General features: G+C 46.3%; 1 protein-coding gene across 1 annotated transcript in view; it reads left to right on the plus strand.

Moving 5' to 3' along the window:
• Positions 1-202: 202 nt before the first annotated feature.
• Positions 203-25,506, plus strand: part of LOC142577886 (acid-sensing ion channel 2-like) — a 39,989-nt gene continuing 14,685 nt past the window's right edge. Inside the window, exons 1-7 of the mRNA XM_075687315.1 lie at positions 203-602; positions 2,415-2,569; positions 12,018-12,121; positions 15,545-15,638; positions 17,236-17,302; positions 18,688-18,795; positions 21,447-21,561. Of these exons, the coding sequence (XP_075543430.1) occupies positions 204-602; positions 2,415-2,569; positions 12,018-12,121; positions 15,545-15,638; positions 17,236-17,302; positions 18,688-18,795; positions 21,447-21,561 (1,042 nt within the window). The 5' untranslated portion in view covers position 203. The remainder of the gene's footprint in view (positions 603-2,414; positions 2,570-12,017; positions 12,122-15,544; positions 15,639-17,235; positions 17,303-18,687; positions 18,796-21,446; positions 21,562-25,506) is intronic.

Below are 25,506 nucleotides of genomic sequence, written 5' to 3' on the forward strand. Positions count from 1 at the left end.
GTTGCCTTCGTTGTTTCTTCGTCCCGGTCGGTTTATTGTTTAAGGCGCTGAACACACTGTTCTATGCCGGAACGTACTTGGGTCTTTGCCACAGCAGTCACTCCCCCCCTAGTCCCTCATTCGGAGGCAGTTCGAGAATAACGAGCCAGTAGGCGTGCGTCTGTCACTTGCCACGGCGCCTTTTGCACTTGACTGCAGGCGAAATGACCTCACTTGCACGCGATGGTGATGCCAGCCGCAACAGCGTGTGGAGCACGTGCGGGCAAGTCTACGGTCAGCTGGCGCTGGACTCCGGCCTGCCCGGCTCACAAGCGCTCGTGGAGGGAGGAGGCGCGCGCCGCCTGCTCTGGGCTGTCGCGCTCCTGACGCTGGTGTACTACAGCACCACCGAGACGTCCGCCATCCTGCGCGAGTACTTCACGTACAGCGTGGCCATCGCCTTCGAGTACAACACCAACGAGTCCTTCGAGATGCCCGACGTCACCGTGTGCAACGTCAACCCGCTCCGAAGGTCCAAGCTGTGCGCCCTCGATGCCTCGGAGCGAGGGATGAACTCGGAGCTGGAGGAGCGGCTCTGCGGCAAAACACAGAGTTTTCAAGAAGTAGGCATGAGAAACCAAACTAATTAGTTGATTGACTATTTGGACCGTTGCTTGCTCGATCGTACCGTACTGCTGCCTAGAAGTAGCGACGCCTGCCTATCGAAGCTCGACCGACATTACTTATTGGGTAGCGTGGCGTTGTCGGCGGGCTGCAGGCATCCGGTAGATCATGGCGACCAAGCAAGGGCGAGACGATTTGCTAGTGCGAAACTTGCACTGTTTATTCAAAGGTAGTTGAAAGAAAATAAGAAGAGCATGAAGTATCAAGTATCAAGTATGAAGTATCTCAAAAGTACATTTCGGAGCCCCTTAAATAGGCTCTCTACAAGTGTGGGCGGGATCTTGCTTCCGTCGATGACACGTGACAGGCACCGAGAGAGGGCCCCTCCTCCTGCAATACCGAGCACCGGTAGGAGAAGTCGATCCTCTTTTCGACGAATCCGGGGAGAAGGTCGGGTGAATGACCTCTCCAGCGCCGTGGGGTCCGGCCAAGAGAGGGTAAGGGTATGACGTATCACCCACGGTGCCACGACCATGAGAAGGGAAGGGGATGACGTAGCACCCACGGTGCCACGACCATGAGAGGGGAAGGGGATGACGTATCGCCCTTGGCGTCCGGCCATCCCTAACATTGGTCGATAGGTCGGTTGCGCCACATCACTTTGAGACAGCCAACCAACTAAACCCAATATTTTCAATGTAGCAAAATCAGAAGACCACCAGAGGGTAGCGATGAGGCACTAGTTTGTATTTAAAGTGGAAGTCACGCATACAGTCAAATTTTTATTCTAAAAGCCAGATTTCTCGAATTGCTTTTCCTTAACACATATTGATCAAGTCTGGTGCATTGAAAACCTCGAGGAGGCAACGAAGTGAACTCAACGTATCACCCGAACTAAGTTCTGGGAGGAATATATATATATATATATATATATATATATATATATGTATGTATGCTGAGTTTCATCTCTTCTGGGGGACCCTATTGACCAGCTAAGAAGGTTTGTTGCGAGAAGACGCGCTGAACGGGCGCTCGCTGTGTACGATAAGTGCGTACGCAGGCAATAATAACTTTTATTTTCTCGCTCTTGAATAAACAGAACGCTATTCGCGTAAATGTTTTAAGTTTAGGTATTGACTTTCTATTTAACTAAATAACTTACGGCTCCGACTGGCTTCGTTAAATCCTGGTTTGGCTGCATGTCGCTTCGGAAGAGGTAAGCTGCCGAACGATAGCATCATGCCACGAACCAGAAGTAAGTTACGGGGTAGCATGTTGTTGCAAACGGAACCTCGAATCACTAAGGGTATCGCTGGTTCAACTATCGGGAGCTTGACCACGTCGAACAGCGGAGAGGGCACAGGCAGAGATGAATCGGTGTAACAAACAACAAGGCGTTTAATTACGTCGCTGTACGTAATGGAGCCTTCAGCTCGACAAGCTGCTCGTAACGAAGAGCGAAGGCTCCAGCCTCCTAGCGAGGGGCCCTGAAAAAAAAGAAAAAAACTCTTGGGGAAGGAATATAGTGTCAGTGATTGGTAGACTTTGTCAGGCGCGTCGCCCATATAGCGCCGTCAGCGTGAGCCCGAAAGATGGGGAGATGGTGTCGCACGGGGGCACAAACGGAGACGATGCGAAAGGCCACGCTGTTTCACCTTTTACGTTGGCTGGGCTTCTCGGCGTCTCTGATGGCCCAAATGTCATCGTTATCCTAGCGACAGCTTGAACAACTGGGCACCGTTTTCGGCCGGGCGGCTCGAACGGGCATCGCAAAGGCGAACCGTACCAATGTTTCCTTCGTCTCTGTGCAGGCCAATGCAGAGGACCTGAGGCTGCAGCAATACATATCGGACTGGATTGCGCAGCGCAAGGCGTCAAACCGCGAGTGGCTAAGGACCCTCGGTCACCAGTTTGGCGACATCTTCATGGATTGCACCTACCACGACCAGGACTGCAGAGACGAGACGTGAGCCTAGCATGGAAAGACTGGCTTTCTATTCCACAATACTGCAATAGCATGCATTTTGCATCGTCGATAGCTTTACGAGGAGGAGGAGGAATGAACATATTATTGATGAGGGAAAAAATGGCCGAAGAGAGCGGTGCAGGGTGAGTCCCTATTCCGAGACTCCAGTGGCCACCGCGACCTGCCGAACTTGATCCAGGAGGCCCTTCTGTTCCTCGAGCTTTAGGTTTACGTCTCTTACGGAGTTATTTATTTATTTATTTATTTATTTATTTATTTATTTATTTATTTATTTATTTGATATATCATACCGTCAGGTTCTTTAAATATACTACAGTGGGGAGTGGGTTACAGAGCAGATCACAGAAATTACAAAAAACATACAAAATAAGGGCTGCCTGTTGATATACATAATAATTTGGTTGAAACGCGATGGGTAGAAGAACAAAAGAAAGTACTAGTAAAATATGAGATATACCAATGCATGAAACCGCTTTCAGGTAAATAATGATGGCTAAGGCATCACAAAAATACAAAAAGAGTAATTATCGCTGTTGGAAACAAAGTTTGCGGGAAGGTGGTCCCACTCTAGTGACGTCCGAGGTATGACTGGCTGGTAAAGTGTATTTTTGCTGGGAGAAGGGACATGAGCATTATAAGGGTGATCGCTGCGTCGGGATACGTAGCGTGGACTAAAAAAATTACATCACGCAGTATTACTGACAGCTGGTCGAGTTGGTATCGATTCATATTAGCCGCGCAACTAAAACAGGGACTACGAAACAACAGACGACACAAGCGCAAAGCGACACTATAGACAGCACGCGACACAAGCGACACTACGATTGTGTCGTCTGCTGTCGTCTTTCGCAGCTAATACGCATCATGCAATGCAGCATGGTGAAAAAGTATACGAAATAATGCTAAAACGGGTCACTTTATGACGAGTGGCAAGGGATGGAAGAGAAAGCGTAACAGCTTCGTAGCTGTTACGCTAGCAGTTCTGTCATAACTTGTGAGAACAAAACGAGCAGAGCCATGACGTAGTATTTTCTAATTTCGGGCGTACTAATGTTTTATAGAGCAAGACCTTTAAAGAGTCTGGGGCATTAAAATGTTTTGCCTTATTTGACCAAGAGCGCGGTTAGCATTACTCACTATATTGTTAGTGTGGGTTGCCCGGGTAACGCTGATTGTGATATGAATTCCTAAGTACGTGCACAAGTTAACCTGTTTGAAGGGAAATGTTGTTTAGATATGGTACACGTGGGCGGTGCTAGATGTCCTAGATACGCATATAACTTTACATTTTTTTTAATATTTAATTCCATTATCCATAGGCTGCACCACTTAAATATCATATCTAGGCTAGGTTGAAAACAGCTAGTGCAAAAGTGGCTAGTAATTTCTCTAAGGATAACACAATCATCAGCAGATAGATTAATGTTGACACAAGGTACTTGTGAGAGAAGGTCGCTCATAAGGGCACAGAGCACCGAGAACTGACCCTTGGGGCACACATGAGTCCACAGTGCACATCGGGGTACTGTAGCCGTTGACAGTAACGTATTGCGAGTTATCATTCCGGAAATATCCGATTCAATTTAAAGGTTGATGTCAATATCAGACTGGCTTAGTTTGTGAATTGAAAGTATGTGACACACTTTATGGAATGCTTTTAAGAAACCTAAAAAAAATACAGTCATTGTATGATGAAATATCAAGAGCGCGATGCAAGTTATCAGTAATGGATAAGTGTTCAATGCCACATGAGTATGATTCCCTGAAGCCATGTTGTGCAAGTGGAAAAAAGAGTTATCTTCAAGAAAATATACAAGGCTTTGGGATATAATGTGTTCTAACAGTTTGCAACATGTGCTTGGAAGCGAAACGGGGCAGTACTTAGATGCTAAACTTTTGTTATACAAAATTTGCGAAGGGTTACCACCTTTCCAACCTTCCATTGGTTGTACAGAACATCAGTAAATGACTGTTGAAAAATTGGGCCTGTGTAATACAATTGTCGGGTGAAGACTTTTTCAAGAAGTCAGTGTTAATTGAGTCGAAGCCAGGCGAAGCATGGCAATCAAGTTTGCCGACAAGTTTAGTAGCCTAAGATAAATCGACTATCACAGGAAATATAACTGGATAATCTCAGTTATGTAACTTAGGAAGTAGCTGATTAAAAGCTCCCTAAAAAAGTTTTTACAAAGGCTTCGTTTAGGTTAGTTACAGGGTCAATTTAAGGGACTAGCTGACTAAACGAGTCGTGCAATAAGATTAAGTTATCAAAAAAATGCTTGATTACATTGCGAATTACAAAATCCGTCAATTACGGATTTGGATTACGCGTTACAAAATCCGTCAGTCCTGCGGTTGTTGCTGAGTTTCGCTAGCCTTCTTTTCAGACACTGAGTCTGCGCGGATGTACCTTCGATATTTTCGTAAAATAACCACTCAACACACCAACCAATCCCCATTACGATGCGCTTAACAACCAAGGTGAGGCGAAGATGCACGAAATTATAGCTGATTGTAGAAACCTTATTCCCGCACAGCAGCAACGGCAGGTAGACCTCTGCCGTACTCCTTGGGTTCTCTAAGTTCAGAATGTTTTCTCTTCATTACCAGGAATTGCGTTTAAATTCAAGCTGCCGGTAATACAACGGAGATATCTAACACTGTCACATGTTTGCACTGAGCACCAAGACTGCCTTTCGGCATATACAGACAGACAATGTATTGATCAAAAATCTGCCACAGCGTATTTCATTCCACTTTACGGCGAACAGTAGCATACGTACAAATTGTTTCGCAGTATTCCATGAACCACGGCAGAACTTTACGCAATTATCTTTGCAATAAAACTTGTGGGTTCACAGGACAACGCCGCCAATGAGTAGATTTGGCTGGTTTTCAAGCATCATTACTCTTCTCAAGCGACATCCGCTTTTGTGCAGCTAATTATGTTTCGGTACATGAAATATAAAAGGCATCATCATCATCATCAGCCTATTTTTATGCGCACTTATAGACGAAAGTCATTTCCAGAGATCTGAAATTATCCCTGTGTTGCGCTAGCCAATTCCGACTTCCGCCTGCAAATTTCCTCATTTCCTCACCCCACTTAATTTTGTGCTGTGCTCGACTGCGCTGCTCTTCCCCTGGCATAAATTTCGCAACTCTAATTGTCCATCGGTTTTGTGCCCTATACACATTAAATGGCCCGCCCAGCTTCATTTTTTTTCTTTAAGGTCAGCTATAATGTCGGCCTATCCCCGTTTGCTCTCTGATCCACGCCGCTGTCTTCCTGTCTCTTAACGTTAGGCTTAGCAATTTTGTTCCATCGCTCTTTGCGCGGTCCTTAACTTATTCTCGAGCTTTTTTTGTTAGCCCCTACGTATCTGCCCCATATTTTAGCACAGGTAGAATGCGATGACTGTACACTTTTCTTTTCAACGAAAGTCATAAGATCCCAGTCAGGATTTGGTAATGCCTGCCGTATTCACTCTAACCAATTTTTATTATCTAAATTTCCTTTTTGTGGCCAGTGTCTCCTGTGATTAATTGACCTATATAAACGTACTCCTGCACCGACTGTGGAGGCTGACGGGCGATCATGAATTCTTGTTCACTTGCCAGGCTATTGAACGTTATCTTTATCTTCTCCATATCGATCGTCAACCCCAGACTTACACTTTCTAACTTAAGGTTCTCACTCGTTTGTTGTAATTCGTTCCCACTGTTGCCGAACAGGACAATGTCATCTGCAAACCGAAGGTTGTTGAGATTTTCGCCGTTGATCCTCACTCCTAAACATTCCCAGTCTATCAGCTTGAATACTTCCTCTAAGCATGCAGTGACTAGCATTGGAGAGACTGCGTCTCCTTGCCTGACCCCTTTCTTGGTAAGTAATTTTCTACTTTTCTTGTGGAGAACCAAGGTAGCTGTGGTATCTTTTTAGCCATTTCCGGAGATATTCATGTGTGCCTCCCGTACTCCTTGATTACGCAATACCTCTGTGACTTCTGGTTGCTCTACTCTATTAAATGTCTCTTCATAATCTATGAAAGTCATATAAAGAGTTTGTACTCGGCAGATTGCTCGATTACCTGATTGATGACATGGATGTGGTCCATTGTAGAATATTGCCACATAGTAGTGACGCTGAAGAAAGCAGCAAAAGAGGGAATGACAAAACTAGCGTTTTCTGGGGCGAACTTGTGCCCTCAAAAACAGGTTACACTCAAAGAACGGCGAAAGTGGTGAACACAGTCGGCGATCGTCGAAAATATGATCTGCCGGTCAAGCGCGTAGGTTTTTATACACGAGTCATCGAAGGTTCCAGAGCAATCGATGGTGCCCACGTGTCTTCCAGGTGTCTTCCAGAAAATTCTGCACAATTCGCGTCGCACATGCAATCAGATTACACAAGCTTTGGTGACAACAGGACCATCAATAACATTCGAGAAACTTCCGATACATGCTGGCGCGTCCCATGCTGAGCGATAACTTTTGTTAGACGGTGAAAATCGCTCACCAGAAAAGGATAAACAAGTCCACGAGTCAATATCCCTTCCTGAAACCAGTTTTTTTCTATTGGTTGATTCAGTGTTTCCCTGATTTCATTGGAAATTTTCTTGGTGAATATTTTGTACAATACTGAAAGCAAGATAATGGGCATATTATTCTTCAATTCATTAATGTCTCCTTCTTATGAATTAGTATAATGTTGGCGTTCTTCCAACTCTCTGGTACATTTGGAGTCGTGCGGTATTGCTTATAAAGGGCTCCAAGTTTTTCAAGCATGATATCTCCTCCATGTTTGAGTAAATCGACTGTTATTCCATTTTGACACTTTGACACTTCAGCGAATTCTATCTGACCTCTTGAGTTAGACTCTTTCATGCATTGTCGTTTATTAGGTGCTTTGTTACCTGGGGGAGCTTACCTACTGGTTGCCTCGGTGCGTTACCTCCCACTTCAATCGCTGCTTCTGAAATCAGCCTAGTTACGGTTTCAATAATTACATCTGTGTTATCTTCATCTTACTGTTCTAAAGCTGCATATTTGTTTGCCAGTGCCAGCCTCAATCGGTCTGCATTCACCTTTACTGCGTCTAGGTTGGCCTGTTTCTTCTCGACCAATTTTGCTCTTACCCTCTTCAGATTGAGATAAATGCTAGACCTCACTATCCGATAGTACCTGCACTTTTTCCTACCTAACACTTCTACATCTTTCACTATGCTCGGAATGGCAGAGTGTGAAATTTATTCCAGTTCTTGTTTCTCCATTAGGTTTTCTTCCACGTCCACTTCCTGTTACTGCGTTCTGCAAAGAAGTCATTCACTATTCGGAGTTTATTCTTTTCCGCAAATTCTACCAACATCTCCCCTATGCTATCTCTAGAAACGATGCCGTATTTGTCGAATGCTTGCTCCCCAGCCTGCTTTTCATCTACTTTCGCATTGAAGTCGCCCATGAGGTCAGTATACTGAGTTTCCACCTTTCTCATTGCTAATTCAACAAATAGCATACACGATTGCAAAAGGGAAACAGCATAATATAATACACCAGTGGGCACTAAGTCCTAGTGGAATTATTATGCTGTAGATGCCTAGCATGCAGCGCGCGTAAAAAAGATTAGATTTCGCTTTTTTTTTTCTGTGTGAAAAAGGAACGCTGCTTGCGCTGTTAACAACATTCGCGCCCGAATTAGAAGAGAGACATAGTTTAGCAATGGAGCTCAATGTTCAAGGTTTTTCAGCAAAGATCCCCCTATGATGTTCCTTGTACCGCACAAATTCCGCCGCGCTATAGAATCAATATTACATAAAATACGACCTGGCACAGGCTACATGAAGTACTTCTTATGTAGTTTGGGAAAGGCTAATATCTCAATTTGTTCCCGTGAAGGATCCGATTAATATATAGGACGTTACGCTGCAGCAAATACTAAGGCTGTCGTAAAATCGGTCAATAAAACTGCAGATTCTTGCTAGAAGACCACTGTCATTGTAAAAATACTTGGGCGCATAGCCAACTTGAAGCACCTCAAGCACGCGCAGTGCGTGCATTTGAAGAGTTCATTGAGGAAACGAGAATCACGGAAAATTGTTAGAGATATTCCTTGCTAAAATTAACAGGACGTGAGAAAGGGACAGACTACTGCGCGGAGATTTTAAAATTGTTTGAAAGATGTAGGACGTTTGATGACTCTTACGTACACTTATTGAGACATGCGCATTGGCGTATGCTATACTTGTGGTGACATATATTCCAAAGACGCGACACTATACGTAATTGTTCATTGTATATTCTTATATTATGGCGTACGGCATATTGTAGTGGTGTCCGTGCTTTTTTTTTTTTTTTTGCTTTCCTGCTCACCTGGTCTCTACTGGGCTTGAGCTATAGCTTGCGAACCTTTTATTCCCTTTACTCCTTTCCCCAGCACAGGGTAGCCAGCCGGTACTTACACTGGCTAACCTCCCTGTCTTTCCTCCCTTTTGTCTCCTCCTCCTCCTCTTGCGAACTTGAATTGTGAACTTGTAGTTTTTCTGTCACGACTTGTGAAGCATTCACGGGAACTCGTTCTTGGGTGCTTGGCATTTTTTATGGCTTTGTTTTTCAAAGAGTGTTCATGTTATTATTGGATGCAGGAGCAGAGGCGGAATACTTCTCAAAGTAGAGGTCAATTCTACTTGTAGGACTAGAACGGCGTTAACACAACTATACGCGGGAAGAGCAATATCGAGCCGAATACAGAACAATGAATCCTGAAAATGTCCAGGAGGTAGAAAATGTTACGCGCACTATAAACATTATACACTTTTGTGTTTGAGGTACCTTTTATAAGCCTGTGGCATTGAACGACACAGTCCGTCTGGATAAAATGTGTGCATTCACAGATCGTGGCTTCATAAATTTCTTTCTAATTTTTTTTTGTTTTTTTCTTGGGGCGGGGGGGGACGCAAAGCATATGAGTGAAAATAATGAAGTCTAACTGCATGTATACAATGCTTTCTTTACTTCGATAATTAAAAAAGAAAAGTCCACAAAAACTACTGGAATTACTTCACCAAAGATTAATTATATGCTTAGGTGGACATCATTTGCCAAATAAAGAACAATTCAGTTGATTCAATTATTATACTAATTGAATAAATTAACTTTTTCGCAACACACCCTACAGAACACATGTATAATGGGAAGTTGGAGGAAGAAAATCGCCATAGCAATCTGAGGCGCTATAACGTAAATCTATTCGTAATTGTTTCTGTTCCATTTCTGCAATCAGTTCTCCGCGATTGAACAAACATGTTTCGAGCCAACCCACTTCGCCTGTTCCAAGATGGTTTGTCAAACAGATAAGAAAAAAAAAAACAGTCAAGGTAACAAGTGCTATTAGCTTTGAAAGCAAACAAAAGTTACCTCCTATAAACGAGGAGAGCGTTTGATTGGGCTGTTCACGCAGCGCTGCGGATCATCTCCCGATGCTTGCGTCCAACAGTTAAGCAAATCTGACGTGAGGCGATTGGAATAGAAACATATTGGAATAGCTTTACGTTATAGGGTCCCTGGTTACTTGTTTTTTGCATTCCGAAATTTACACGCAAACCAAAATAACTGTCCTAGAATTATGCGTCCAATTTACTTGGTTACGCACGCAACCACGCGAAGCGGGATTCGTAGTATTACCCTTCTGTGACGTAGTACCATGGCGTAAAGTGAAGCTTGGCTATTGGGGGCGAGGAGTTACGGAGTCGCCATTTGTCGGAAGCGCCTCTATTCCGTTGTATGAGGGATCACGCGGCGCGCTCCTCATAGGTTTCGCTTACGGCGCTCAATAAAAGCACCGTGTGGCAGCCCTCCTGGACATTTATGTAGGTACTCTCAAAACGAGGGAAGTTTTTGACTGTCGATATAATAATCTTGTGCAAACTGAAAGCACAGAATCGTTTACAGACGCTATCTCTTTACCGAATGCGAGCATTTGACAGTACACCTGCGACCATTGATTGCTGTGTGGACGCTATCAAAACTGCTCAAAAATAATTTCGTTATAGAGACTTCAACGCCTACGGCGACGTGTGATGTGCCATCACGACGATTCAATCTTTTTCTGACTTCTAAATTCTTGGACATATAAATATTATTTCTCAAGATGCGTCGCACTGTATGTCTATCGGTCTTCTCAGCGTGCGATTTCCCTCTGCTTCTTTTGTCGCAATCCAGTGAATTAAATCATGACACAAACATCACCATATGCCGTGCCTTTTTTTAATGTGCGTCTTACCGCTGCCTTTCCGTTTCAGTGAACTTGCCAGTATCTATAGCATCAACAAGTTCATAGACCAAACCGTCATGACATTAGCCGGGCAGCGGGCGCGGGCGAACGTCTCAGTGCGCGTTTTCTGCTACTCACCGAACATCACGCAGAATTGCGCAGAACGCCGTAGCAGAAATCTTCCTCGCGTCTGTGCTTGCTGCATACCGGAGTTGTAGCCGATGGCTGTCCGCCAGTTTTAAATTTCGCCAGCCAATCTTTACGCAGCTCCTTGCCCTGCGGCTACGTGTGAATAAGGCTGACACCGGACTCCGTTGCGTACGCCCGGAACTGCGGCACCGAGCAGTAGCCTACCATGCTGCACGCCTCCAAAGGCAGCCACTACCTATTATAGTAATTTCAAATGTCGTCAAGCAGACAACCAAGGGGGTAAAGCCTCACCGCTTAATCAGAATCGCGGCGCAGGTGGGACTTTAAACTTTCGTTTTCATCTCGCTTCGGCGCTTCCGAAGCAGCTGACGCGGTCGCTGTGTCCACGTGATCCCTCATGCAACATCACGCCCACGGCGGCGCCAGCTTTTCCAGTGGTGGAGCTCGCCCCCAATACTGCGCAATAAGGCGGTTCGTCTCGGCCCTGCTGCTGAAGTTGCAGTGCATCCGATCGGGAGTTGCACACAGCCCCAGTCGGATAAGATCGTGGGAAGAGGCAACTGCGACGCACGACTTTTGCGACGCAATGCTTTTGTGACGCACAGGGGTTGTATAAGGAGCAGTGCCCCGGCGCTGCCGCTTGCATAAACAGTTGCATTGAACGAGTCATTGGATGCCAATTATTTCGATCTGCATGGTCATATTGAAATGCAAAAACAGAGAGCTGGACTTTCATGATGATTCCCTTCATAAACATATGCCGTAAAGTCAGTTGGCAAATAGGAAGCTAATGAATGCAATTAGTCCAATTAGTAAATAGACTGCCTTTCTTTTTCTTTGCATATGATGTGTGCCCCGACAGATTATCCATCCCTGACATAACTCGAGTAACCTTTGCAGGCTCTATTCTGAGTGTGTGTTCAGAAGTCAAAAGAACACACATTGTATATCTTGCGCGCACGTGGACCTAAATCAAGGCGTGTGGTGTCTGATGCTTGGGTTTCGCAGGCTGTTCCGCAACATCAGCAACGTCTGGTACGGCAACTGCTTCTGCTTCCGTTGTGGCCACGCTGAGCGGTTAGAGTACAACGCCCTCTCGTCACCTTATGACGGTAATGAAACGGGCTCGTCGAGAGAGAGCCGGCAACTGTCGCACTGTTTCGCACTTACTCCACTTACTCTCTCCAGTTACTCCACTTACTCTCTCTCGCACTGTTTCGCACTTACTCCAGGTGCGATATCTGTTTCGGCGCACAAATGGCGCCTAAGCTACGGTTACACTTGTTGCAAGTTTAGACAAAATTAAATTGTGCGACATATATTTAAGAGCCTTAGTTCCGCTTGTCGGCTAAAGGTAATCGTATCAAAGGAATAACATAGGACCACGTCAAGTCAGGTTTGTCCGGTATACTACGCTCCTAAAAAACAGCGTACGGATCAATTTTACTGTGAAGAGGAGCTGCGGATGCTCCAGAGCACGAGGTGCACTAGAACACCGCTTGGGATATCCTAAACGACGGTGGCTGAGAAAACGAGAATACATCTTGGGATATCATAAACTGCAGGGGCTGATAAAGCCCACTTTAAGTAGGTTGGCGGCAGTAAACCACAAATTTTACGTCATTAATAAAAAAAAAGAAAAAAACGAAATAGAAACAGATGAATCGTTCAAGCACTGCCCTCCTGAAAAACAACCTCATTCCATAATCAGGTAATGCCGACCATGTGAAGCGATGACGTCATTGTGTACATCCGAGGCAAGCCTATCTGTACAGTCGCAGTTTCTTTTGTAATCGAGCCCACATTTTCGATCGAACACGCGCGTACACACTGACGATGCACAAGAGGAGCATTGTGCCAGTACTTAATGGTTTACTAGCCCGATGAACTTCCAAGAACAAAAAAAAGAAACTTCCTAAACAACTAAGCATGTAAGAGACATGAGAATGGAAGCACATTTCAGTGAACAAACAGATGCAGCTAATATTTCATTTTATTCTATATAAATGACGTTGGCCAAGTCATATAGTGTCAAGCAAGTCTATGGGACGCTAAAGATTGCTAGGGCTGGCAAACAACATTGTATATGTGTTGCTGGCAATAAAGAAACGAATTCTGTCACTAATTGTAACCAATAAGAATTTTTAAAGATAGCTAATTTCATTATACACGCAGAATTCTATGCCAAGGGAAGGCAAATGCTGTTCAGCGGGGCAGCGGATTAGGTAGTTGAATAATACTGAGGCAATTCACGTATAGGAAGGAGAGAAAGTGATACATCAATTGAGATGTTATTCTATAGCGAAGCGCCTGAATGAAGTCTGTCAACGCAAGATCGCTGAGAGAAAAATCTGTCCTGCCGTTGACTTGACCCGGCAAGGTATCTCTCCGGATAGATAATAATTGTGCTTCTATGCTTCTATGCCTTATTCCTCCACAGCTTATGCCTTTAAACATTTTCTTTCTTCTTAAAAACAATTGTCGATTGCAGCAAGCCTAATTCGGAGGTGCTTGCAATTACTGATCTTGTTGATTCTTATGAAAGAAAATTGCAAGCGTAGTTTTTTTTTTTTACGGTAAATATACGTCTTATAATAATTGCTTAACAAGTGTTTGTACTTATGAATAATTATTCATGCGCAAGTCTTGATTTACTTATGAGATTATATTCCCCGCCTTCTAACAGTCCGCCAAGGGTGCACATGTATGGACAAATCAATAAATTACTAAACAAGGTTTAACTTGAGTTATAGAGCAAAAGCGCATGCAGGACGACTGAGGAGACGAAGACACAGCTTCATGCCATGTACCTTTTGTAAGCGACCTCTCTCTCGCTCATTATGATAGGCACTAGCTTGGAAGGATTCAGTGGTCACGAATTTATTTAAGTATGTATGTTCATGATTACTTGGGGGCTTAACAATGTGACGATGAATTCTTGGCTTCTGACACGTCTGCAGTTTCTTCATTCTTTTTTTCCGAGGGTGCCTCCAACCGCTTATTTTGATAAACGAAGAGCCTGTTAACAAATTCATTAGGTTTTTTTTTTTTTATCTCACACTTCATTTCTTAAAGAGTCATCTGTGTTGGTGCGACGATTGCCAAGAAAAGAAGTCCAGCCTACCGTTCGCATCAGCCCATTCTAAACTAGCTAAGTGAGGCATAATTAACCTTTGTTTTAATAACACTCTCGTTAAATACTGTAGTGTTTTCGCGGGGGGGAGCGGGCGAGAACAGCAGACGAAGAAAGAAGGCGTAAGCAAAACCAAACGTGATTTAATACATGACGGCTTGTAGTGGATTGCAGCTCGGTGGCCACATGACTGGATTAATATATCAAGCTGTCGCGATAGTCGCGCCGCCGCTATCGCTATAGCGGCGATGATAACACAACAAATACTGTCATTATTTTGTGCACAGAAGCTACGAAAGCCACGTCTGGCACCTCAGCACAAATGGCTACCCCTTTCAGCTGCGGACGGCTGCGGCTAACAGCATGCTAAGAAAACGGGACAATGTTTGTCCAGATTCCGCTGCCCAACCATGCAGAGGCAAAAAAGTGAGTGTCTTATCGTATTTGCACCAAGCAAGCCGTAATCCAGAGAAAACGGCGAAATGAGTTGGCGTTGATGTAGTTTCCTCCGGCCCTTTGAAACTTCCTGGTTCGTGCGCGAAAGTAAACAGTGCTGCACGCACAGGAGCGTCATGGCTGCAATTTAAAAAAAGAAAAACACCACGAACAGCTTGTGCCATGCATGGAAGGATCGGTTTAATTTATTCCTTTTTCATGCGGGAAAGAGTATATTGGACAGACGGGGCAGATGCCTCAGTCATCGCTTGCGGAAACATTCTAACAATGTTAGCAAACTGGCAACGATTGGTCATTTAGCCGAACACTGTGTGCGCTTATTTGATGGTGTGAAAGGGATATTCAGAAACACGGATCAAGTGACTGGGGAGATTGTCGAGGCGTTCGAAATGAATTGAAGCAATAATTCTGTATTCTGCCCGTCAATTTCACTGTCGAAAAAAGAAATCTAGTTTGTGATGAATGACGACGCCGAAAAAAAGTAATCCATGTTGCGAGCGCGGTTTGGTAACCTCGTTTTGTTCCTGTTGTACGATGGTATATATATGTAGTGAGCATCTACAAATCAGTTCGGTGTCTCCGTCTCCTCCGTAGTCCTGCGAGCCCCTTTGGTGCTCTACCTCAAGGTATGCAGTACCAATCAGGTAACCAGTCTGTTCTTTTAAACGTAGGTGAGCGGTGATATCGTTTTAACGTTGCCCTTTGGAATCATTCACCTAGGAGGAGGAAGGCTGTCCCGAAGTGAATTGACCAGACTGTGAGCACGTTGCCAACATGTGTACAGCAAATGGCTTGGCAGTCCACTTTATTCACCGACTAGCCCGGTCTCAAATCTCGCCCATTATGTAATCGTTTTCGTCGCTACAGCGCTAACGGGGCGTACTACCGCGAGGAAGTTCCACGTACCCATTTTTTTTTTATCGTGCCACTTTCCGGTGTCACGCAGGGTTAGTGCTCACGCTTAATCCGGAACTGGATGAGTACCTGCCCACTTCCTACCAGGCGGGCTACATCGTCATGGTCCACGCACACAGTACCAGGTGAGCGTGATGGGGCGACCTCGAAAGAGTCAGTGTGGGAGCACCGATTACGCATAGTTTAAATGGGAACTATTAGTAAATTGCGCCTGTGTAATAGATAGCGAGAGAAAATTTGTTAAGCAAAAAAAAAAGAACACTATTACCTCAACGAGGAGGTCCACCGCGTAGCGCGAGGTCTCACATTCCGCGCCCGTGTAGAAGGATCCTCTCTTGGGTTTGGAAATCCAACGGAGGCATGGACAGAGGGGGACAGAGTGACCAAGTGCTGTGACATTGCAAATTTTCATCAAAACTACAGGCGTGTTTATCCACCCCCTAACCCCAAACTCGGCAGGACCCACGTGGTAGACTGAAGGCAGTTACAAACCAAGACCTTCCCCAACCCCGTCCATCTCAGGAGGATATATCCAGACAACTATTCAGACGATAACTGCAAACTATTTGGCAGGGCTCATGCATCTCTTAGGCACATTCTCTGGGAATGTGAGGTTACATGCAGAGAAAATGCAGTCTCCCCAGATGAAGCATGCGGTGTGGTGGACGGCCGCACTGCGCAGCTCAAACCTGCAACATCAAATACAAGACATCCAGCAAGCCCGTGAGGCGGCGAGGAGACAGGATCTCCGGACCTCCTCGGGGGCGGCCGAGGCCCAGGCCAAGAGTTTGCCGGATCTTCAATAAGGTTGCTACCACCACCATTACCAAAAAGGGATGGCGTCAGCAGCTTCGACTCCTCGTCCCAGCTCTTTATAAAGTCGCGGATTTTGATTGTGCTTCCTCGGGCCTAGCTAATCACTTATCGGTAGATAACGGCAACTTTGCATTGTAAGAGGAACCAAATACTCAGCCTTGTAAATTTCGAGAGCTTTTTCGGTGCCAGAACGGCGTGTATGCGAGAAAGCACTGATGTAAATAATCGTAATAATAAAAAAAATAAACACGATCTTCGTCGGCTAGCCAATCAGAATAGCTACAACGTCCAGGAACTAGAAACAGACCGCATACTTTATCATGAAGTGTTGGGATAACGATATGTCATGGTTGTCTTTCTATACTTTTGGTATTAATCTGTCCACATCGCCTACTACATCCCTAAACACCGATTATTATCAGCGGTGCGTTCTTTCTTTCTTTCTTTTTTTTTTTTGTGACGTCTCCTATATTCCACACTAGTAACACGCGCTCTGAGGTGAAGCGACACAACGCATATGCAATATGTCAGGCCTAATGCTTTCCGCTCTGCGGTAATAGGACCTAAACTTATTCTATTCTTGTTATAAAACACAGAATCGTAACATACTTTGTTTTCCAAAACAACGTATATTATTTTTGCGCAGTAAATTAAACTGAAAGATGTTGCATTTCGGTCTAAAGAAATGTGGTGACGGCACGAAGGTTATATAGTACCGAACCATATACTGAACGCGATAATTTAGACCACGGGAAGAGTGCAGAACAATAAATCTTTTTGGATACATTTTTCACTTCGTACATGCGGCTTATTGTGTGCAAATTTTAAACATATAAGTTTAGTTTGCTTGGAGGCCAGTGAGCGTCGACGCAGATGCATGCACTGCACTTAACACTCTTGATGCAGGTTCTCAGTGTGCAGTGATGGCGTCTACCTTTCTCCGGGCTACACTACGTACGTCGGCCTCAATTTGGTAACGTCGCCTCCACAACTCGCATTTGTTTCCTTTTACGCTTAGCTTGTAAGTCGCGGAAAGTATTCTTGCTTGGTTCCACAAGCCCGAAGCACCCACCACGGGCACTAAGAGCAGAAAAAGCTTGACATCTCGCGCGTACCACGTAAGTTACTGCACACAAAATTACAACCCGGAGCTTGGAGCTCCGTCAAATCTATGTATCTGAAAGCAGCGCTTAATTCATGAGTGGAACGCGGAGCGAAGCCGTAGATCGATGTGATGTGTTCTGTCGCCTTCTTGTTACGACGCCTCAACTCCGACGGCCACAGCACAGGACGGGTGAAAAAAAGACACAGCCGACGCGTTAAGCGGCCGAAACGCGCCTACAGTGTTAACGCACGATGCTGAAGCTAGATGCTACCAGAAAAGTAATGTTCTTACTCCTTTGCAAACGGCATACAATACTTCTCTCGGTGTAATATGAAGGGTACTTTTCTGATACTTAAGGTATTACGCCCGTGAACGCTGAGGAGAAATAATCGACGTTGCAGTGGATACGTACGGGCACGCTTGATCAATGCCTTCCAATTTATGAACCAGCAGAGTTATGACATTATTGAAAGGTACTCTCGCAAGAGCGTGTTTGGCGGTCTGACAGTCTTAGCGCCGTGAGAAAGGTGTCACATGGGCAGCAACCGTAGGAATACATCCTGGCTGTTATGCTGCCAGCAAATTAAAGACACGTCTGAAGGGGAGGAGATCCAAAGCCACATCATTTATTTAGGAGGCCCGGAGAACATCTTCCTTTCAACAACGCCGTAAGTAATATTTTTTGCTAATATTTTTGCGCCAATTTCTTTTCCGTAGGATTTGTTTTTTCTGTGGAAGCGTATTGCGCTAGCGGAGTCGGCGTCAAATTAAACGCCACCTTCCCTGCCCCCGAGATCCATTTCCCCGTTTAACTACGGCGTGCCTTGCACGCGTATGCATGTCCCACTCTTCTGTCGTTGCAGTGAATGCGCGCCTCGCGGAGAGTTGTAAGCACACATGCAAGAGTGATCGTATGCTGGTGGGTGTCGCGCACCGTGGCCGTCAGATCTTTTTTTTATTGTTTTTTTTTAATCACCATATCCAAATTTTCAGTTTTGCAAGTTACTCCGACCCAAACTAAAGCAGTAAGTTAGCGGAGGTGAGTTTGGTGACAAAAATATCGGAACGAAATAAAAGAACGATGTCTGGGGGGCGTCCTCAGACATCGTTCAGACATCGTCCTCAGATATCGGAGGGACGTCCACTAAACGCTTGTTTGCCACTGCTTTATTGGTCAGTACCTGTCTAGGGAAACTTCAGGTGCAAAAGCTGCATAAAGAAATGTTTCTCAAGTGAGGCCCGCGCGGTCGCAGCTGGCGCAAACGGGGCTACCGGAACCGTACGCCAACCCCTGTCGCTCTTCTTGGCCTCACCCCCTGTTGGTGCACATGGACAGCATGTACGGCGCCTACACCCGAGAGGTAAGCACGTGGACGTAGTGATCCCGCACCTCCTGATTAAAAATACGCCCTTTTCGAACTTATAGCTTCATTCACTCTATCGTCGGCTTCGTCGTGTTTAACAATGCCCGGTCATCTCAACCCCCTCATGCTTGACATCGCAGGTCTCTGACTGACTGACTGCAGGGCAGAGTTAGCTCACATTCGTGCAGTTTCACTCAACTTGAGCAAGCGACGAGTTCAGCAGATTTTACAAGTATGGGGCTCCTGACGCCCGAGTTTTATATTTCCTTTACTTCTCACTAGAAAATCGTGGAGCGAAAAGATATCGATGGCCGATAGTACATTTCTACAGGCTGCTCTCGTTTCGGTGAGCGAGGCAAACTAACGCGGACTGTAGTTATCCCTGTACGCTTGTTTTAGCCTTGAGAATTGAAATCCACGACGTTTCATTTTGTTCTATCGAAACGTTTTCATTATTGCCACCATTACCACCAAAGAGAACAAAATTAAATAGGGCCAAACGCAGGGAAGCAGAGAGGTGGCTACGATACGAGGTTTACGTGCCAGAGGCGCAAAGTCATGGTTGCCCATGCGCCCCTACTTGTTTTTTTTTTTGTGTGTTTTAGTTCTAAAGTTAGTCCTGCGGCGTATAACGTGTGACGCAGGCAAATCATGGGCGCTATAACGTGAAACTATTACAAACCTTTCCATTCCAATTCTGCAATCAGCCCACCGCGATTGGTCAAAAACTTTTTTGGACGACCCCCCCCCCCTTCACCTGTATGTCACGCGGCATCACGAAAGCCGCGATAGCTCCCCATCTGATACGACGTGCAACCACTGATTCTACATAATTTGACCGAACCAAACATAAATAGTTATTTCTAATTCGATTGCTTTTTGCCATTAGCCCTCGGCTCTTGGTCAAACGTTTTCGGGCTGCACTCACTTCACCTGCCTCTCACGCGACGTCACAAAACCGCAAAAACTTACCGCGTCAAAGTGACGCGTACGTGTTAAGTATGCATTAATATGCCGAACAAAACTGAATTTTCTTGTGAATAGCCGCAGGCTGCCCCGTTCCGAAAGGAATAAAAGATGGCTACCGCGGATCGCTCCGGCACTGGCTACTCGCCCCTGCCGGAGAGCTTCGGTTTATTTGCGTGTAATAAATCTTTTTGCGTGGCCGTGTAACGTTTTCAAGAACTTTCGGCACGTTTACGACCTCGTTCCGCCAACTTTTCTTTGCTGAGGATCCGTTTTAGCGTCACTCTTAAGCTTCCGTTGCATGCCGCCGCGATTGTCGATGATCCACCGCAACCTAAGAGAAAGCGTACCAATCGCAGACAGCTGCACCACCCTCTTCATCCGGTTACCGATATTCAGTGCTGTGGCTCGGCCCCATCGAATTCCTCTCCACTTGAGCATGCTCCTCGCCTCTTGTGAGCCAATTAGATAAGGCAAGCCGCTCAGTGCAGGCAATGTTATTGGTTTTTCAAGCGAACGAAAGTGACCTTTTATGAACGAGGGGAGCATTTGATTGGTTTGTTCAGACAACCCTGCGGGTGACCGCCCGATGCTAGCGTCGGCGGTTGCGCAAATTTAACGTCAGGAGATTGGAATGAAAACATATTGGAATAGATTTACGTTATACGGCCCCATGTGTGTCGCACGTTTAACCGTTAAGGGAGACAGTGGAGCAAAGCGTGTGGAGTTTCCACCCCAGTACTCACAAGCTTGACTACCCGCGTCTGGACGCGTGATACTTCTTTCACATCCATCTCCCTGCATTCCCGTTTTTGAACCTGTCAAATTACAGAACTTTGTTCTTCCAGGTGGGTTGTAAACGTCGGCCTCTCCTTTACATGTATGGCTTTGACGTGTGCTGTGCAGAGTAGTGCGTCTTCTTTTATATACAATCTGCCCTCTCTCTCTCTCTCTCTCTCTCTCTCTCTCTCTCTCTCTCTCTCTCTCTCTCTCTCTCTCTGTTTGGCACGCTTACCTCTCGCCAAACGTCGGGGACAGTGCTGCAACAAGCAGCGGAGGATCCGACCGGAGCCTCCTTGTCGAAACGTTGGCTCCTGCAGCGACGTTATACAGGCTAGAACTAGCCTCTATTAAAGCGACGTTCCTTGTTCGACCACTCTCATCGCTCAAAGTCTCTCCGTCCGCGAACTTCTGTTTTGTCCGCTTTGTGACAGAACGCGTGGGCGCGGATATTCGTCGTGATAGAGCGCGAGGAGTTTGGCGGACCCAGTTTGGCAGCACGGGCAAAGAAAACGTTCAAGCGCAGGGCATTCAAAGCGGGCAAGGAAACCTGCAACCGCGCTTCACTATTACGTATTGCCAAGAAGCGAGTAAAATTTGCCCCTCACGTGGTACTTGCGCCGCTCTTGATTATTGCCATCATTGCCCGCAGCGCTCTGACCTGAGCTACCGCGGTCACCTAGTTTGGTTCAAAACACAAATAGACCTCTTTTCCTTTATATTTCTTTTTTTGTTGTTGTTTTTTTTTCCTTTTTGGTAAGATAACTTACAAAGCATTGGTGAATACGGAGTTCAGTCGGCATCTATGCTTGCAATCATGAGAAAGGAATGGCGACCACTTTGTTTTGTTTTTTATTTTTATTTTTTCCCGCATACGTCTTCCTTACTGGTCTTATGCGCAGGACTGCCTGAACATGTGCCTGCAGGTGAAAATCGTGGAGACCTGTCATTGCTTGTCGGCGAATCTGCCACAGATCATCACGCTGGCAAAACGGCACGGAACCTGCGTAGACAAGAGTGAGTAACAGTGCAATAGGTGTCTTTGGGTTCCAAATGCTTCACTGATATCTACTTCGGAGAAAGTGAAGATTAGGGACCTAAGTTAGTTAAATATAGCACCGAAGACACGAATAGTCAGTCAAGTCAGCGAAGGCGACGTTGTGTGCACATGTTTGCGCGTATGAGGAGACCATGAGCTAACACACCTGTATATCAGGATTAAGCGACCGCTCGATCATTATCTTTTCGCTATGCCGTTCCGCACAGCGAGCCCATCTAATTGATATATATTAATTCGCGACTACAGTAAGGCCGAGTTTTACGAAACTGCCTCTGAACTAGCACTTTTTGCCGTGTCCCACCTGCCTCCTTGTGGGAAAACCTTGTAAGAAAACTGGTCACTCTTCCGTAAAAAAAAAAAAAGTCGCCTCGCTCGTAGACAGATCTATTTCGATTCGCCTCGTATTCTGCTCACGCCGCGATTCTTGCTTGGTTAATGTAACTTTAAAACGCATGCTTAACAAAAAGAAGCGTATAGTGGACTGCATATTTTTTATTCATCCAGTGTTCTACTGAGTGCCATATTTCGTGTCGCTATTCTTCCTTTTTACGCAAATTTGTTTCCTTTGCCAAGTGACAAGGAGTAGCCGGTGCCGCCATAAAGGCGCCAACCTCTCCTAATATTCACTTCAATAAAAAAAAGCGTATAGTATGTCGCCGTGCCGCAGGCATTCTAACAATATTAACAGGTGGCTGAATTAGATTTCTGCTGCGCCAGTGTACGCGGGCGTACTTCGAGCTAACAAGCGATAGAGAGTTTTAGATTTTTATTAGAAAACGCAAGCGGCTTGCGTACGCCAGCCGCTTGCGTCCCTTGAACTAAAACTCTGTATTATTTTTTTTATGTAAGACGCTTCCTGCGCGTACCTTGCGTCTAACCCTCGTGAATTGTGGAACGTGATTAAGAGACGCCGATCGAGTGACATAAGATTGAAGGGAGCGGAAGACGTGCTGCTTCCACGCGTCGTCCTTAAAGAATTATTTGCGAGACTATTTCAGTAATTATACTGCATGCATATTTCCTGCCATCAGCGACCATTTCTTTTCCCCCGTGCGAAGAAATTTTCGTTCATTTCGATGATATACTCAAGTTTATCCAAATTATTAAAATTTCTTCCTGCACAGGCGTTGATGGAATTAATTATAAGTTCTTGAAAAGTACCAACGCTTACTCAACCATCATGGTGACTTGTATTTTCAAGCAGTCATTAAAGTGTGACGCGCTCACTGACGAGTGGAAGGTGGTCAAGGTGGTTCCAGTGCATAAGCCCGGTGACGGTATTCAATCCTTTGAATTACCATCCCATTTCATTAACTTCCATTCTTGTAGATTACTTGAGTGCAGGAAATATACCAACCTTCTTAACCAGTTGGAGTCTAACATGTTTTACACACACTGCCAACACAGCTTTCGGGAAAACTACTCGTACGAAACCCAATTAATAACGTTTACTAATTACACGCTTTCTCTATTAGATCGCTCCTCGACCGTTGGCTACATCTTTATCGGTTTTCCAGAAACTTTTGACACTGTCTCGCAAGCACTTTTACTTTTGAAACTCAATAATCTTGACAACGACAATAATGTGATAAATTGGATAGAATGGATGGATGGAAACAACTTTATTCTGAATCCGGCAAATTTGATGACCCGGGCTCAGGTCTCCCATGAGGGGACTTCGAGGCCTTGCCTCGTCGCCGCCTCTCGGGCTTGCTGGACAGCCCACTCTTGTGTCTTGAGGTTGGAGCTGCGCAGAGCGGCGGCCCACTTCGACGCAAGAGCCTCCGGAGCTACTGCCATTGTAGCTGATGTAACCCGACACTCCCACAACATGTGTGACAGCGTCGCTCTAGTGTCCTGACATAATTTGCAAAGAGCATTCGGGTATTGCGCGGGGAAAATGTGCTGCAATCGCACCGGACTGGGGAATGTTTGTGTTTGCAATTGTCGCCAGATGACTGCCTGGCGACGTTTCAGCATGGGGTGAGGTGGGGGCAGCAACCGCCTGCCTAGCTGGTAGTGCTTGGTGATGTCATTATACCTGACCAGGCGTTCTCGCGTGCTTTGAGCCAGCAGTTCCGAACTCGAAGAGGCGGTCCCCGATTCTGCGCGGCGGGTCAGTTCTCGCGCAGAGCGGTGTGCTACTTCGTTCAAGTTAATGAGGCCCTCATCGGTGGGGGTGGCGACGTGCGCTGGAAACCATATGATGGCGGTGTTATCGAAGTGCTGTCGACCAGCTTTCCTTAGAATCTGGAGAGCTTCGGAGGAAATGCGCCCCCGCGCGTAGTTGCGAACTGCGGATTGTGAGTCGCTAAACACTACCTCGCAGAGGGGGTCGGTAAGCGCAAGCGCAATCGCTACCTCTTCTGCTGTTTCGGGGTATTCCGTTGCGACACTACACGCGTGCGTAAGCCTGGAGCTAACGTCTACGACTACCGCCGTGAACCGGCGTTCTCGCGTGTATTCTGCGGCGTCTACAAAGCGCGTAGTCCTCTTTCCACCCAAGGAGCGCAGCAGTGCCTTGGCACGGGCCTGGCGTCGGCCCCGATTAAATTCGGGGTGCATGTTTCGAGGTATAGGGGCGACAATCAGTGTGTCGCTGAGGTCAGGTGGAATGACCTGTTTCTGACCGTGTTGGACGTGGTAGTTGAAGCCGAGTTTCCGCAGGATGTACCGGCCCGTGGCTGTCAGAGACATGCGTTCGAGTTGAGAGGTTCTTTGCGCATCCACGATTTCCCCCAGCTGTAGCAGACGAGCAGTGCTTGTGGACTCCGGTAGGCCAAGGGCGATCTTGTAAGTCTTGCGTATAAGGGTGTTGATTTTCTCCCTTTCAGTGACATTCCAGTTGTGGAAGGCAGCCACATAAGTGATGTGACTGATTGCGAAAGAGTGTATGAGGCGCATGACACTGTCCTCCTTCATGCCCGTGTGCTTGTTTGTAATGCGTTTGATCAGGCGGGTAGCCGCTGTAACCTTGCCTTCGATTTTGCGAATAGCTTCTATGTTTGACCCGTTGGCTGTTATATGCATGCCTAGGATGCGTATCTTCGGGACTCGGGGAATGCAGGAGCCGTCTTGCGTATAGAGGATTATGTCGTCACATTGGCGCCATTCGGCTGTAGGCTTGGGCCGGCGGCGCGAGCGGTAGACGAGCAGCTCCGATTTCAGTGGAGATAGTCGGAGACCTGTGTCTTGTAGGTAGGTTTCGACTGCAGAGACCGCTGCTTGTAAGGTGCATTCTATCTGACCGTCACTGCCCTTGTTGACCCACAGGGTGATGTCATCTGCGTACAAGGCGTGATGGAGGCCATCGATCTCGTCGAGGTAGGCCGGGAGACCCAGCATCACGAGGTTGAAAAGGAGCGGGGATATGACCGATCCTTGAGGAGTGCCGGTGCTTCCTAGTGTATGTTCGTCGGATGTCATGCTGCCGACCGCGAGGGTGACTGTGCGGCGCGACAGGAAGTCTCTGACGTAGTTGTAGCTTCGCGCACCCAAGTTGAGCTTGTTTATGCGGCTCAGGATTGCTGCATGTGCTACATTGTCAAATGCCTTTTCCAAGTCCAGGCCGAGGATGGCCCGGTTGCCGCTAGTTGGGTCATTGATAATCTCGTGGTAGAGCTGGAGCATGACGTCTTGAGTGGAGAGGTGTGACCGGAAGCCCACCATAGTGGGTGGGTAGGCTCCAGTGTCCTCGAGGTGGTGGTTGATGCGGGAGAGGAACGCGTGCTCCATCACCTTGCCAACGCAGGATGTGAGGGAAATGGGCCGCAAGTGATCGAGGCTGGACGGCTTGCCTGGCTTCGGTATCAGGACTGCTTTAGAGCGTTTCCACGCCTCTGGGATGCAACCTGCTCGCCAGCATTTGTTGATGTATGCCGTAAGAGCGGTTATCGAGGCAT

This window comes from Dermacentor variabilis, chromosome 4, assembly GCF_050947875.1.
Source record: "Dermacentor variabilis isolate Ectoservices chromosome 4, ASM5094787v1, whole genome shotgun sequence".
NCBI classification, from domain to species: Eukaryota; Metazoa; Arthropoda; class Arachnida; order Ixodida; family Ixodidae; genus Dermacentor; species Dermacentor variabilis.